Source organism: Equus caballus, chromosome 7, assembly GCF_041296265.1.
Source record: "Equus caballus isolate H_3958 breed thoroughbred chromosome 7, TB-T2T, whole genome shotgun sequence".
Taxonomy (NCBI): domain Eukaryota; kingdom Metazoa; phylum Chordata; class Mammalia; order Perissodactyla; family Equidae; genus Equus; species Equus caballus.
The window spans coordinates 20,628,447-20,644,362 of NC_091690.1; the positions used below are offsets into that span (position 1 = coordinate 20,628,447).

At 38.8% G+C, this 15,916-nt stretch overlaps 1 protein-coding gene across 6 annotated transcripts in view; it reads left to right on the forward strand.

Annotated features, from left to right (window-relative positions):
* The window catches only part of HOATZ (HOATZ cilia and flagella associated protein), a 31,489-nt gene that overhangs the window by 3,435 nt on the left and 12,138 nt on the right, over positions 1-15,916 (forward strand). For 4 of the 6 annotated variants that reach the window (XM_023644785.2, XM_014741391.3, XM_023644786.2 and 1 more), the window contains exons 2-4: positions 953-1,421; positions 1,935-1,973; positions 2,458-2,528. In XM_023644785.2, the coding sequence (XP_023500553.1) occupies positions 1,196-1,421; positions 1,935-1,973; positions 2,458-2,528 (336 nt within the window). In that variant the 5' untranslated portion in view covers positions 953-1,195. Of the gene's footprint in view, positions 1-952; positions 1,422-1,934; positions 1,974-2,457; positions 2,529-3,918; positions 6,062-15,916 lie in introns of those variants that run through there. The other 2 variants (XM_070272765.1, XM_070272766.1) reach the window with 2 other exon arrangements.

Here is a 15,916-nt window from a genome sequence, read left to right on the forward strand (position 1 = left end):
CCTAATAGTACGCATTGCCTGTTTATCCATAGCTCAGCCAAGAGAGAAATCAGCATTTTAGCTGCTAAATATACAACATATGTAGTAAATATACATTTTTAACATATAATTTTTCAATGTTCCTTCAGGCGCTTAACCAAAAAAATTTTCAGATATATTGAGGAATAGAGGTTTTCTCTCTTAGCTCATTTATGTCATTGTGTAAACTTGTGATTATTGACTTTTGAACTATCTTTCTGTAAGACTGTATTACTATTTTGAAAGAATAAAGTGCCCTAAAGTCATAAATTGTGGTCATTCATGTGTCCATTGCCTTTCCTAAGTTGGCTTTATGATGTCCTTCTCAGCGCCTGCCACAGTAATTATAACTTTCCTATCGCTAAAATGGTTAAATTGTTCCTAGATTAACAAAATCTCCCGGGAAGGCTGTTCACAAGCACTTTTTAGTATTTTTCTAAGAACACGTTAACAAAATTTTCCGTATTTTTCATGAAGGGACTGAGTCCACTCATCAGGTATACCCCTTCTTTGAAGTGATCGTTTACAACTGTTGCGATCCAGGCAACTTTTACTGGGACTGATTAGCAAATGTAGTTACAATTTAACCCAGCTTCTTTCCTAAAATTTGTCTTAAAGGATTCAGGGGGAAATGTATAACCAACGCTATATACGTAGATACCTATCCGCCCAGTTCAGACCTCTAGTTCCCACAGGGTAAGATGTCAGCTGCCCTATGGAATTCTCCAACCGATGCAGACCCAGAACTTCCACATGGGGGATGCTGAGTTGGGGGCAATCTGGTGTAGAAGGGGTTATTGGGGCGGCGGGGCTAAGGAATTGAAAGCTTTCTTTAGATAGCTTTTTTGGCGTGGAAGCTGGGGTGGGGGTGGGGAGGCAGGTAGAAGGCTGACGGGATGTGAGAGCTGAATGGCTCTCCCACTGACTCCAACAGGAGAGGACACGCCCCAAGATTAGTGTTTTGACTCTCCGATCTCGACTCCAAGGCTTGGACTGGTCCGGAAGCCTGTCATCACTGCAGAAGTGGGCTTCAGATGGCCCAGAAGCGCGCGCTGGACCCCAACATCTACCGACGAAACTAAGGGCTTCCAGCCGAGACTGTTGTCAACTTGGCAGTTCACCAAGGGGCGGGGCTGGGAGACGGGAGAGGGAGCTTGGAGAAGCGTCCTGAGTTGCCATGGAAACGAGGCCCAGTAGCAGTCCTAGCAGCGGACAGGAGCCCCCTGAAACTTGTCCCCAGGGATTACTGGTGTTTGCTGGCTCTTCAGAAAAGGATGCCAACTTAGCCAAGCAGTTCTGGATCGCGGCGTCAATGTATCCTCCTAACGAATCTCAGTTGGTGCTGTCCAGAGGTAGCAGTCAGCGTCTGCCGGTGGCGGGGTGCCCTAAGAGCAGTGGGCTTGGTGAGTAGCTGCCTCCTATGGATGATTTCTGCCTCCACCGTAACTAACCTGGAAGATTCCAGAGCCCCTCCCAGGGAAAACTGCCGAACCTAATTCTAAAACAAGAATCTCATTGCAAATTAAAACCCTATACAAATAGTTATTAAACCTTCTCGGCAATCCTGCCACCCAAAAAGGATCAATGGCATCTCTGTTACATCTTAAACATACATTTTAAAGTATCCCTTAGATTATGGCATCTATTTGCTAAACAGTATAGAATAATCTGGGAGAATGTTATATGTTAGCTGAAAGGATATTAAAGGTAGTTGTTTACATAATTGAGTTCAAACATGAAAGCCCTGCAGAAAGTTGAAAGCAAAGTCAACACTGGGAACAAGTTTCCTGACCTGTAAGACCTTAGTAAAGCCTAAGATACGGAAAAATGCCATTTTTATAGGTATAGAAAGTTTAAATACCTTTAACGCTGTGGTTTTTCCAATAATTTCTTTATTTCCTTTTTATATCTTTTAGGGAAAAATTACTCGCAGCCTCTTTTTCCTAAGCAAAGCAGTAAGTACCAAGTTTTATGCCTTTCAACATCCTGATTCCTAGATTCTTCAGAAAATAGGTAATAAGCATAAGCCTGCAACTTTACACTTTGGGATAACTTTTTGAATAACATACCAATGAGACCCTGCCTCAGGGACCACCCGATTTCTCCAGAGGAAAATGTCTAATTTCCTATAACACTTTAAATAGGAATGTAGTAATTGGAATCTCTGATACTGCAAATATGTCCTCTTTGGAGACCTTTTCTCGTCTCTGGACTCAGGCTGACTCCTAAAGAGATTAGAGATTCCTTGCAACCATAGCCAATTAATTCAGTCTCCAGTTATTTCGAATCTGACTTATAAAGTTTCAAGACATAGTGCATATTCGTGTTTACCTTCCTACTCTATGTATTGCCTTTTAACCTTTATCCAGTTATATACCAACATGATTGTAAATTCATGATAAAATTATTTCAGATTGAATTTGACTTTATTTGCTTTAGAGAGTATAGATCCCGTTGCTGAAACCCTAAAGATTCAGGAATCTAAGGAGAAAGAAAAGTATCTCCAAAAGGTAAGCCAGTATTTCAGAAGATCATCTGATGTTCATTACATTTTCTAAATAACCCCATTTATTCCTTTTTAACATATATATATATATATATATATATACAAATTTCTGCTTCTGGCATGTCAGCTTGAGCAACTGGAAAACCTTTTTTAGAACTGAAGATTAATAAATTCTATCAGACTTTAACTATTCTCAGTCTCTGCAAAAACCCAAGGATGTATAGGAACAACAGAATCAGAGGAAAACGGGGAAAGATGGATTCACACACTTTCCATTCAATAAGGCCCCAAACCATATACAATGTCCTAAAAACGAATAATAGAAGAACAGAAAAACTCAAATAGAATTGAATTCTTAGGGCCTGTCCGGTGGCACAGCAGTTAAGTGCGCACGTTCCGCTTTGGTGGCCCAGGGTTCACTGGTTCGGACCCCCGGTGCAGACATGGCACCGCTGGGCACACCATGCTGTGGTAGGCATCCCACATATAAAGTAGAAGAAGATAGGCACGGATGTTAGCTCAGGGCCAGGCTTCCTCAGCAAAAAGAGGAGGATTGGCAGCAGTTAGCTCAGGGCTAATCTTCCTCAAAAAAAAAAAAAAATTTGACTTCTTAATTGATCAAAATTAAATGATCAGAGGAATGAGTCTGTCATCTAGAACCATTTTGACTAAAGGCTGAAATTAAGCACATTGGTATTTGTTGTCAAATCAACTGAATGCCTCTCTTGGCAACATTTCTTGTTTGCTCCTCCTGATGCAGGCACAGCCTTTAACTCAGTAATTAATACAGTGCTTTATAGAAACATTTTGTTTGGTTAATGGATAAATTCCATTCCTGTAACTGTTCCTGTACTACAAAAGCAAAGATAGAGGATTCATCTTGGCCTAATGTCTTCAATCATTGGACATGTTGGCAAACTCTGAAAGACTTATCGGGAATTTTACATAAATTACAGAACAATGCATTTGAGTTTGCTGATCACATTAGTTCACTTTGTGGACTGTTGGTGATTCCTCCAAACAAATTAGGTGATTAGAAATAGTCAGCATTTTCTTCTCTCTTGAGAATATTAGGTACTTATATATTTATACTAGGACTTAATGGGGGGAGGAAGCCTAATTTTCAGTGAGATAAAAATCATTAAAAATTGACTTCTTCAGCACTTTTGGAGTTTTAATTTTCATTTATTTTCATTTTTGGAAGGGATTAGAAATAAAAGTTTGAAGGCAAACTATTATCAATTTTTATCATCTTTTGTCAAGCAATTAAGACAATTTGCTATGAGTTGCAGGTGGATATTCTGCTAATGGACTATTATATTAGTAGTCTTAGAACTAGTTTCCTTGCCTCAGGTTCTTCTATTAACTTATTAATTACTTAATTAATTCCACAGATGTTTATTGAGAACCTGTTCTGTGCCAACTTCTATACTAGATGCTGGGAATGCAAGGATAAGATGTGGTCCCTGATCTCAGGGAGTTTACAGTCTGGTGGAGGAGATAATCAATAAAATCAAGAATTATGATACATTATTATGATAGACGTATGCACATAATATTATGGGAATATGTTGAAGGACATCAAAATAAACCTTAAGGAGTCAAGAATCTTTCCCAAAGGAGCCAAGTTTCGAAGAATGTATAGAGTTGACCACATAATATGCAGAGCAATCCTCCACACTGTACTAGTTATCTTCCTCAAACCCAAATCCAATTATGCTACCTCCTACTGCATTAGTCAGCTAGGGCTGGCCTAACGAGATACCACAGACCAGGCGGCTTAAACAACCGAAGTTTGTTTTCTCACAGTTCTGGAGGCTGGAAGTCTGAGATCAAGATGCCGTCAGAGTTGGTTTCTGAGGAGGTCTGTCTTCCTGGCTTGTAGATGGCCACTTTCTCACTGTGTCCTCACATGGCAGAGGAAGAGAGCTCTGGTGTCTCTTCCTCTTATAAGGATACCAGTCCTATCAGATTAGGGCCCCATCTTTATGACCTCATTTGAGCGTAGTTACCTCCCTAAAATCCGTGTCTCCAAATGCAGTTACACTGCGGGGTTAGGGCTCACCATGGGAATTTAGGGGGAACACAATTTAGTCCATAACCTACTTTCATTTTTTTCCATTGCTCTCCACTTCTGCAGGATCGAGATCAAACCCTTGAGTATGGCATTTCCAATCCAACTGATTTCTCCTACCACTCTCTTCCTTCCCCGGTTCCCCTCCCCAGCCCCCAGTGTAGTCGACTCTGGACAGTTGGTTCTCAACCACTAGGCTGGGGCATACTGTGTACCCCAGCTCATATGGGTTACCAAAGTGGTGAATGGGTAAAACATATTTTTGCTAAACCTAAACATACACATTATTCTGTGATATCTGCCAAATTGTACATTAAGTCAAGTGGGTCCTGCAATGCAGTATAGAAGAAGATTCTATTTGTTGAGAGTATAAGGTAAGATGCCTAATAAAACTGCAAGCCAGCAGGAAAGAAAGAGAATGTTATTGAAAATGTGCCTTGCGAGTATAGTGTGGCAGAGCTTAGTCAGTCCTGCACAGTACAGTTCTGTTCAAACAAGGCCATGGTGCAAAAAGCAACCGTGAGAATCCTGCAATGTGAGTGCTCTTATGGTCATCCTCAGCTATTATTGTGGTGTAGTATTCACAGCAGCCCAGTTAGCAAGTGCTGACCATGTGCTACGTGCTAAGCTAAGCAGTTTACATGTATCAAGTCATAGACTGCTTAGAATAGCCTCATGATGATTATCCTCATTTAATCAACAAGGCTTAAACTATTTTCCAAAGTTCCCGCAACTGGTAAGTGGCAGAGCCCAGATTCAAAGCATGAATCCTAACCCCAAAGCCCATGAGACTCATTGTATTGTAATGATTGCCGGCTCCGCCTCGCTCAGGTATGCTGCCAAACATTCTACCGCTCTGAGAGTGAGAAACACTGTTTATAGCCCTGTGGGACTATAACCTGTTTCTTCAACCTGCAATGCACTTTTATGTCTCTACCTAAAATGCTCTTCCTTATTTACCTTCAAGGCCTAGCTCAAATGCCAGCTTCTCTGTGAAGCCTTTCCAAAGGTAACCTAGAGACCAGCAGAATGAATAGCTTCCTGCTCTATGCTCCTATAGCTAGTCACATATTCCTTTCTCATTGTATTTATTACAGTCTCTGATCTGTTATAGGTCTTTGTGCACATTTCTGTCATTCCTGCTAGATTACAGGCACCATAGTAAAGTGGACCATGGAGACAGAGTGGATTTGGAAGTCTAACTCTGCCACTTGTCATTTGTGTGACCTTGAGCAACCTATTTAACCCCTGTGAGACTCAGCTTCCTCAGATATAAAAGGAGGAATGATAAAAATATCCACTCCATAGAGTTGATGTCAGATATGGAAAGTGCCTGGCCGTAGTTTGCCCAAATGTTAATTCTCTTTTCCTCTATGAGGGCAGAGGTCATTTCTTATTTGCTTAACCTTGCTGCCTTTCCAGTTATTGAAACTCAATAAATATTTGTTGATTGAATAAACAAATGCATAATTGAATTAATTAATGAGTGAACATATGTTCTATTCAGTGATATTTCCATTTTGTTTAGCCTTTTCCACATATATCCATATGGCAAATTTTTCTAGGCTAATAATTTTTGCAAGAATACTCCCAAAAACTTGTCTGTTTGCAAGTCTGCTTTCGGACCATTTTAGCACATCACCTCTCAGTGATGCTTATCTCAGTTTTGATTATCTCATGGGCCTATATATGATGGGAGGGAATGTGACTCCCTGTAATTACTAAAACATGGAATCTATTTTTGGATACCACTGTTTGTTTTTCTAAGTCTATAGTACTCTCTCTGCATTGTTGCCACCACCATTCCAGACTTTTAGCTTGATGGCAGAAAATAAATGGGCATGGAAGGTTCTTTTTAACTAATAAAACATTTGCAATGATCTATTTAAGAGAATCTTCTACATGTTTTGAGTATATACATTGATAGGTAAACTCTTGGTATAATTTTCATTTTAAAATGGGAAAAAATATTTCCCATGGATGCTCTTAAAGGTTTTTTATTCCACTTTCTCCTTAAAATTAATTACAATCTAAAAATTTCCATCTCCCCTAAAAGTACCTTTATAGTTTTTTCTCCTCAACTGATATTGAATTTTCAGTTGTTGAACTTTTTTTAAACTTTGTTATCCTCCGTTTTGGAATATTTTCCAGGTATACATTATAAATGCTTTTGGTCAGTGGACAAAATGCTATTAATCATAACTTCTATTCCTGTGATGGATATCCATGGCAGAAAATCAAAAACAATTGAATCTGTTAAGATTAAAAGACTTACTCTGTCTATAAAGGAAACCTTATAGCACTACACTGGACCATTATTCTTCCTTTGAGAGTTCTAAAGGAGTCTGAGAACATTATAATAAATGAATAGTCAGCTAATTCTTTGAAATCATAAAACTAATTTGCTTTTTAGTTTTGCCACCTTTAAAAAAGCTCTTTAGCTGATTATCTGTTTATGAAAAGAATTATAAATAATTCATTTGCTGGAAGAAGGAAGAAGGGATCAGAGTGGTATTTTAAGGCATGTATATAGATGACATATTTGGAAATGTCATCTGGAATCAAAGTTTTAACAAGAGTGAAAATAAACTAAAGATTTTTACAAGGAAATTATTCAATCTGAAGAACAACGTCCCAGATATACTCTTTATTGGGATTGGAGTGTTAATCTAGCCCATCACACAATCTATACAACCAATACTGACCATAGTGTAAGTCTTCCTCAAAAATGTTTGCTACCTGGCACTTCCGTGAACCAGAAGCAAATCATGCTATGATGAGACCATTCTTAGAAGAAGACTCTAAGAAGCGTCGCTACACTAAGGTGTATCTTTAGACACTGAATCACGAAAGTGGAAAACTTTAACATTATTCTTCGTTATCTTACACTTGCAAAGTAGTAAGAGGGATACTCAGAATCATTATGTCAGTTTCGTAGAGCCAAATCAGAGATGCAGGGAATTTCCTCAGTGTCATTGCCAGGATGCTCAGATGAAAGAAAATCCGCTTCTTGTCAAATCGATCAGGATTGGCTTCCCAGACAAACATAAATTTTCTCAGTAACGTGTTATCTGGCTTTGTTTTAGTTTTGCTCTCCTGCCCTATTGTAATATTAACAAAATTCTTTTTCCTCCATAAAATAAATATTGTTAGAAGGTAGTGGGTTTCTCCTTCACCAACAAAAGCCACCTAGTCATTTAAATTTTTGTTGTTCTTAATTTGTCAAAGAATTCAACCGGAAGAATCTTAAAAACAGACTGTGCATTCACAGTAACAAGCAAATATTTTGGCGGCAGATGATAATTAGGAGATTGCATAAATATTAATGACTCTTATATCATCTATATACCACTTTGTTTTCAAACGTTATTCAGTCTTGGGGAACATTTTACATTGACAGGTGAGGTTCCCCTCTTAATCTTCTTTAGTAACATCTGCAGTCCATGAGAATATACTTGGGGAAAGGAATGAGATTTGGCATCAAATAGCTAAATTCATTGCCCCAGATAGACCCAGCCCCAGAGTTGGATAGGGCCATGCCCCAAATGCATCTCTTCCTCTTTTGTCCAAAGATCTGTATACTTTATGTTCTATACACATTCACCTTAAGAACAAAATAAAAGCATTTTAAATCTTAAGGTACTATTAGGAAAGGCCCTATACTAATTATCTGCTTGTAAAACATGATTAAATGAAACTATTGAGTGAAGCAAAAAAAGATCATGTATCTTTTTAAAATAAATGCAGAAGAACTATCAATTTGACTCCAGTTACATGAAGCTTTATTGTTCAAATTAGTAAACACCTTACAAGCAGTAGAGCAAATCAAATAGGATTTATTGAAGGATTGGAATATTCTGTGGGTCAGGTAACTCAGAAAATAATCATGACATACCTGAAATCAAAACCATAATTTACCTTTTCCCTTTGCCTCTATCAAAAGCAAGATGAAAATATCTGTAAGCAAGTTTTATTGGAGCCAGATAAAGTTAAATGATTTATGTATCTGTATTTACTTCACCATTTTCTATGATGAGGTATATTAGTCACATGAAGTGTGGTCAAGAATGCCCTCAGAGCCTGAGGTAACAGTCATTTTCTAGTTCGTTCTTGAGATTTTATAGTTCCCTAAGCCACTGTGTTGGTAATATAGTCAATCCTCATTATTCGTGGATTCCATACTGCTAATTCACTTAGTAGCTACAATTTGTAACCCCAAAATCAATCCTCATGGCACTTTCATGGTCATTGATGGACATCCGCAAAGCAGTGAAAAATCTGAGTTGCCCACCATACATGTTCCTAGCTGAGGTTGAATGAGGCAATGGTTGGCCTTCTTATTTCAGCTCTTATACTGTGAACAAGTTTCCTTTTTGCAGTTTATATAGTGCCACATCGTTTTTAGCTTTTTTTTTTTTTTTTTGGTGACTTTGCTGTTTAAAAATAGCCTCCAAGTGCTGAAGTGCTATGTAGGGCTCCGAAGCGCACGAAGGTTGAGATGTGCCTTATGGAGAAAAGACATGCATTAGATGAGCTTTGTTCAGACAGAAGTCATAAGCGCTGCTGGCCATGAGTTCAATGTTGATGAATCAACAATGCATTTTAAATATGGTGTCTTTAAAGAGAAACACACATAAAACAAAGCTATATATTGACCCATTGATGAAATGTTGTGACCAAAGGCAGGCAGGAACCTAGGAGCAATGGTTCAGTATTCACTAATTCAGTTTTTGCAGACACTTTATAGAACATAGCTCCGTGAATAATGAGAATTGACTGTACTAAAATGGGTTGAAACATGGTTTAATGTACAAAGTCTTTCACTATCTGCCTCCTGCCACACCTCCCCAGCCTCCTTTACCACCATTCCCCTTTGAGTGCAATTCACACTATAGCCATTTTGAACTACTTGTAGTTCTGAGAACCCACCAAGGTGTTGGTCATCCCTCTGTATCATTAAGCCTACCATTTCTTCTTCCTGGAAATGCCTTTCTCCCATTTCTTCCTATTTAACTAATGCCTACCTGTACAGTCATGTGCTGCATAACGACATTTCAGTCAACGAGAGACCACATACACCATGTTGGTCTCATAAGATTATAATGGAGCTAAAACGTTCCTATTACCTAGTGATGTCATCTTCCAGTTGTATGAAAGCAGAGCACAAAGAATTATGTACAGTAATAGCTGATAGTGATAATAAATGACTATGTTACTGGTTTGTGTATTTACTATACTTTTTATCATTGTTTTAGAGTGTGTTCTTTCTACTTATTAAAAAATAAGTTTACTGCAAAACAGTTTGCCCTGTTACACAGGCAGCAGGCTCACACATCTCATGTTTACCATGTCTCTTGAGTGCATGATTTTCTCCTGTGTATGATTTAACCTCATATTGTTTTGTTCATCATGGCCCCTAAGTGTACAAAATTCATTGCTAACGTTGCCGGTAAGAGCCCACGTCAAATGATTGACCTGGAAACAAAATTAATATTAAGGACTACAAAGATGGAAAATCAATGATGGTTATTGCTTGCCAGTCAGGCATGTCCCATTCCACCATAGCTACGATCTTGAAGAACAAGAACAAAGTGACGGAAGCTCTTAAAGGATCTGCTTCAATGAAGGCAACGAGACTAACAGAAACTTGAGAAAGGCCTGTATCAGACAAGGAGAAACTTCTAATGACCTGGATTGAAGACCAGCTACAGAAGCATATCCCTCTCAGCACCATGACAATCACAGCCAGAGCAAAAAGTTTGTTTGCTATGTTGAAAGCAAAGGCTGGACCAGACTACAATGTTGAATTTACTGCTAGCTCTGGGTGGTTTAAGTGATTGAAAACTGTTATTCTTGACATATTGTGAAAGTGAGTGGTGAGTCTGCAACTGCTGATGTGAAGGCAACTGAAGAATTTTTGGAAACTCTAGATAAGCTGACTGTGGAGGAAAATTACTTACCAGAACAAACATCCAATATGGATGAAAGCTCCCTATTCTGGAAACAGATGCCTGAAAGGACTTTCATCCAGAAAGAGGCCAAGTCAATGCCAGATTTCAGGGGTTTTAAGGACAAGATAACAGTCTTGCTTGGGGGCAATGTTGCAGGCTACAAATTGAAACCTTTTGTGATCTGGCACAGTGAGAACCCCAGGGCCTTCAAGCATTTCAATAAGCACACACTGCCAGTGTGCTACAGGAGCAGTATGAAGTCATGGATGACCCAGTTCCTCTTCCAAGATGCCCTCCTGAATTCCTGTACCAGCAAAATGGAGAAGTACTGTTTGTAGAATAATAAATGTTTCAAGATTTTGTTTATTGTTGATATTGCTCCCTGAAATCCTCCTTTTATTGGTGATCTTCATCCCAATATCAAAGTGATGTTTCTCCCTTCAACCACCACCTCTTTGATCCAATCAATGGTTCAAGGAATTATAGCAGCTTTTAAGGCCTACTGCCTGAAGAAGACCTTTGCCCAGGCTCTTGCTGCAACTGAGGAAGACACTGATACAATTCTGGAAGAATTACAACATCTATGACTGCATCGAGGACCTTGCTTCGGCTTGGAGTGATGTCACCAAAAAGTGTATGAAGGGCATTTGAAAGAAGACACTCAAGAGGTTCATCCATGACTTCAAAGGATTTGCCAAGGATGAGGAGGTTGCAAAAATCAACAGGGCTGTGGTTGAGATGACAAACAACTTAACCTGGGTGTGGATGAGGATGACATTGAGGAGCTCCTAGAGGTGGTTCCTGAGGAAGTGACTAATGAGGGGGTGTTGGAACTGGAACAGGAATGCATAGCTGAAGAAGAGGCAAGAGAAAAGGAAACTACAGGAGAAGAAAAAAGAAGAACTCTCAAGAAAATTCACAGTGAAGAGTTCAGCAGAAGCTTTTGCAGAGCTCAACAAGGTCCTTAAAAAGTTGAAAACATGGACCCCAATACCGAAAGGTTTTCATTATTAGAAAGGAATGTTCATGGTGCATTATGCGCTTACGAGCAAACCTATGATGAAAAAAAGAAACAAACCAAGCAAACCACGATAGTCATTTTTCTGAAAAGAGAAACACCTCCTCAAGAAGAGCCTCAGGCAGGTCCTTCAGGACGTAATCCAGAAGAAGACATGGTTATCATAGGAGATCAAAGCCATGCATGTTATTGTCCCGGAAGACCTTCCAGTGGGACAAGATTTGGAGGTGGAAGACAATGATATTGACGATCCTGACTCTGTAAGCCTAGGTTAATGTGTGTGTGTCTTTGTTTTTATCAAAAAGTTTAAAAAGTAAAAAAAAATTACAAAAAAAAGCTTATTGAATAAGGATATAAAGAAAGAAAATATTTTTGTACAGCTGTGCTATGTGTTTGTTTTAAGCTAAGCGTCAAGAGAGTCAAGAATCTTTTGCCTTTGACGAAAGAGTCCAAAAGTTAAAAAAAAACTAAAAAGTTTATAACGTAAAAAGTTTACATTAAGCTAAGGTTAATTTACTATTAAAGAAAGGAAGACACCTTTTTATAAATTTAGGGTAGCCCAGGTGTGCAGTGTTTGTAAAGTCTACAGTAATGTCCTAGGTCTTCATATTCACTCACTCACTCACCCAGAGCAGCTTCCAGCCCTGCAAACTCTATTCACAGTAAGCGCCCTATCCAGGTGTGCCGTTTTTTGTCTCTTTTTACCGTATTTTTACTGTAACTTTTCTATGTTTAGATACACAAATACTTACCATTGTGTTACAATTTCCTACAGTATTCAGTACGGTGACATGGTGTACAGGTTTGTAGCCTAGGAGCAATAGGCTGTACCATATAACCTAGCTGTGTAGTAGGCTATACCATCTAGGTTTGTGTAAATACACAAGAACGAATCGCCTAATGACACAGTTCTCAGAGCATACCCTCATCATTAAGCGATGCATGACTGTACTTAAAACAACTCAGTGGTCACATTCAAGTCGTTTCTCACCCTCACGTATTCCCCAGTCTGATACAAATGCCCCTTCCTTTGTGCTTCCCTAGGACCCCGTGCATTTCCCTGTAATAGTCCTTGACATAGAGTGCTGTGGTGTAGTCGATGTATTTCTCCTACAGACTCTAAGTTCTTTAAGGAAAAGGATCATGACTTCTTTGACTATAATCACAGGTCCTGACCAATAGCAGATGATCTCCTGATCTTCCAAATAAATGCTTATGGATGAGTTAACTTGTGTGGACCAGGATCCTGCGTGATAGCCCAGTTCCTTGAGCTAGATGGCATATGAGGTACTCATTTAGTCCAAAATAGCATTGACCAAGTCTCAGAGGCCTCACAGACTCATAGGTATTGAACAGACATGTAGTTACTTGTGCAAAAGGATGAGGATGTGCAAGCAACAAACAAGAATGGGAATACAGTCTGTAGGTCACAGAAGAAAGCCACAGTAGATGAGCATTATATAGTCTCTGAAGGAAGTGATACCAGGAAAAGGCAATAGGTCAAAATTTAAGGTCATGGTGCCAAGATTCAACAGCATGTAAGAGAAACCTTGACATGGGAATGAGAATATAGGATCAGGAGTGGAAAATAAGGCAGGACCACTGTCCCAGATTATCCAGGATACTAGACAAGGAAACAGGATACAGAATTGAATCCAGAGGACAAGACAATATTCCATATACTAAAACTTTGGTACAAGAGAGAGACTTGGCTATAAAAAAGAAAGCAAAGTCCTAGAAGCATATACCCTTCCCCCAATCTCCAATCATATTACTAAACATTTGTGTCATTCTTCCTGCCATACCCGCAAAGCTACTTTAGAGCCATCACTATACAAGACAAATTGACCTAAATATGGTAATTTTTATTTCTTTGGCCAAGCCAAAAAAGATTGTTCAAAAATCAATTTAAAAACAGTTGATTCTATTGTTGAGATAAACTCTGTTAAATAACTTTTCAAGGAAAAAAAGGGCATATTTTCATTGTAATAGTAATTCAGTAATTTATTCAAAAAAATTGGAAGTTATTTAGGATAGTACATCTCACCTTTGAAACTTTTATTACAAAGGATAAATTTCTAGAACACTGAGTAAGTAAACACAGAAAGAAAAAAGTTCTTAACTGTGTTTACGATGTTTATGTATTATCTTTGCATTCTCTGGGCTTTATGACCAGCAATGTTCCCAGCAGACAGAATGTAGATGTTGGTGTAGGTATAGACATTAGTCTGTATGTGTGAGGTTGAATTGGACGTATAGGTCTCAATCCCTCAATCCATACAGGTGAGGACCCTGCCCTGAAATGTAGGATCATAGGACCCAGCTGAACTTTACAGAATGTTTGCCCAAAGCAGCTGAAAACTTTGCATCCTTAAAAAGAGATGTAGGCGAGGTAAGGGTCAGAGCTGAAGAGGCTATGTCAAGCTCAGGCAAGAAGGGCTGAGCAGAGCCATTTGGCCATGAATCATGGGGCCAAAAGTTAGGAGAATCTGATATGGAAAAATTGTGCAAGATTCATTCAAGAAATATTTATCGAGCACTTCTATGTGCCTGGCATTGTTCTAGGCACAGGAGAACAATGATAAACAATAAGAAGAAAAATGTTTTAAAGATGATACAAACTCTGTCTTTATATGAAACTTGCAATCCAATCAGGGAAAGAGAGATTTATGCAAGAATCATATATGATATTAAGAGGACGTTTAATAGATCAGTATTGATCCAATCAAGGGAATCAGGGAGGGTTTCTGCAAAGATTAAGCTGAGGTTTGAAGAGTGGGCATTAATTAGGCCAGAAGGAGGGGGTGGAGTGAGCCTTGGGAGAGCATTCTAGACAGCAGAGGCAGCCATGCAAAGACCCCGTGCAGAAGCTGAATGGCCAGTGCGGTGATGCAAAGGTTAGACCATGGTGAGAACAGTAAGAAGCACCTGCAAGGTTTTAAATGGGGGAATGATAATATCAGATTTATTTGAAAAAGTTCAGGAGACTGTAATATGGAGAATGGATTCAAAGTGGTCAGAGCAGAAGTGGGGAAAACCAGAGTGAGGCCACTGCAATCATCCAGATGGGAGGTGATGGTAGCTTGGATTAGAAAAACTAGAGAGATTTGAGAGAGGTTAGGAAGTAGAAGAACCAGGATTTGAGTCAGGTAGTGGATATGGAAGGTGTCAGAGATAACTCATAGCTTACGGCCTTGCATAACAGGATAGATGGTGCCCTTCTGTGAAACAAGGAACATTAAACGAAGGTCTGATGTTAGGGGGTTTTTTGGAGGCGGGGAAGGGGTTAAACATTCAGTTTAGACTTATAGAATTTTAGGTGCCTTTGAGATAAGCAAAGATAAGCCTATTTGAACTGTCAAGTAGGGCTGTGAATATATGGGCTAGAGAAGTAAGGGCCTGAGTGAGAGAAGATAGCCATCTGGATCGGGTGTCTCCCTCCCCACCCCCTTCTTGCATCCTAATTAGCAGGACAGGAAAGACATACCTGAAAGATGAGGTCAGTCCCATTCACCCATTCATCATATCTCTGTAACCATCAACATAATGAAAACCTTAAAGACTCTTAGTTATTTGCTTGCTAAGGACAAGCCTTGATAATTACTGTAGACTAAGTCATCGGAAGTATATAATTCAATCATATATAGAAATATCCTTAGTATATCTATACTTGATTGAATTTAAAAACATAATGTTCACTTTATGCTTATATTTTTCTCAACATTAAAATTCAAATCTCACTTACTGCTTTTTAAAAAATAAGTGCCTTTGAAAGCAGCATTAAAGCAGTTTTTAAAAATCCTGCATGCACTTTTACTTTCATGCATTTGTTTTATGTGAATGTTTTCAAAGGAGCTATGCTCCAGGTAATTATTGGCTTTCCATTAAAATATATGTAACAGAACTAAGAAAAAACATTTAGCAGGACCAAGAAAATACATGTCTTCTGCTTCTTCAAAACAGATAAATTCATTTCTTGTTGAAATCTACATTTAAGAAAAATTGTATTGACTCCTTCTTATGTAATAGCTGATACGTTTTTCTCATTTTAGTGAGCTGTTATTTTTTAAATGAAAATTATGTATGTCAGAACTGGGAATTGAGCCAGGATCAAGCAATTTCCAGGAGGGATGAAAAGGTGCTTAGACATGCATCTTTTTTCTGCAAGTCAGCATTCTTCCTCCCCGCAATTAACAACCCTCCACCATCTTCCATCCACTCCCATCGATTATTGCCATTAGGTCTACGTTCTAAAAATCAGATTAGTGCTGGAGAAAGCTTTCACTGATTATTCAGGCTATCTTGGAAAGTGTGTAGTAGATCATTTGAAGTCCAACAGTTCTGGATCT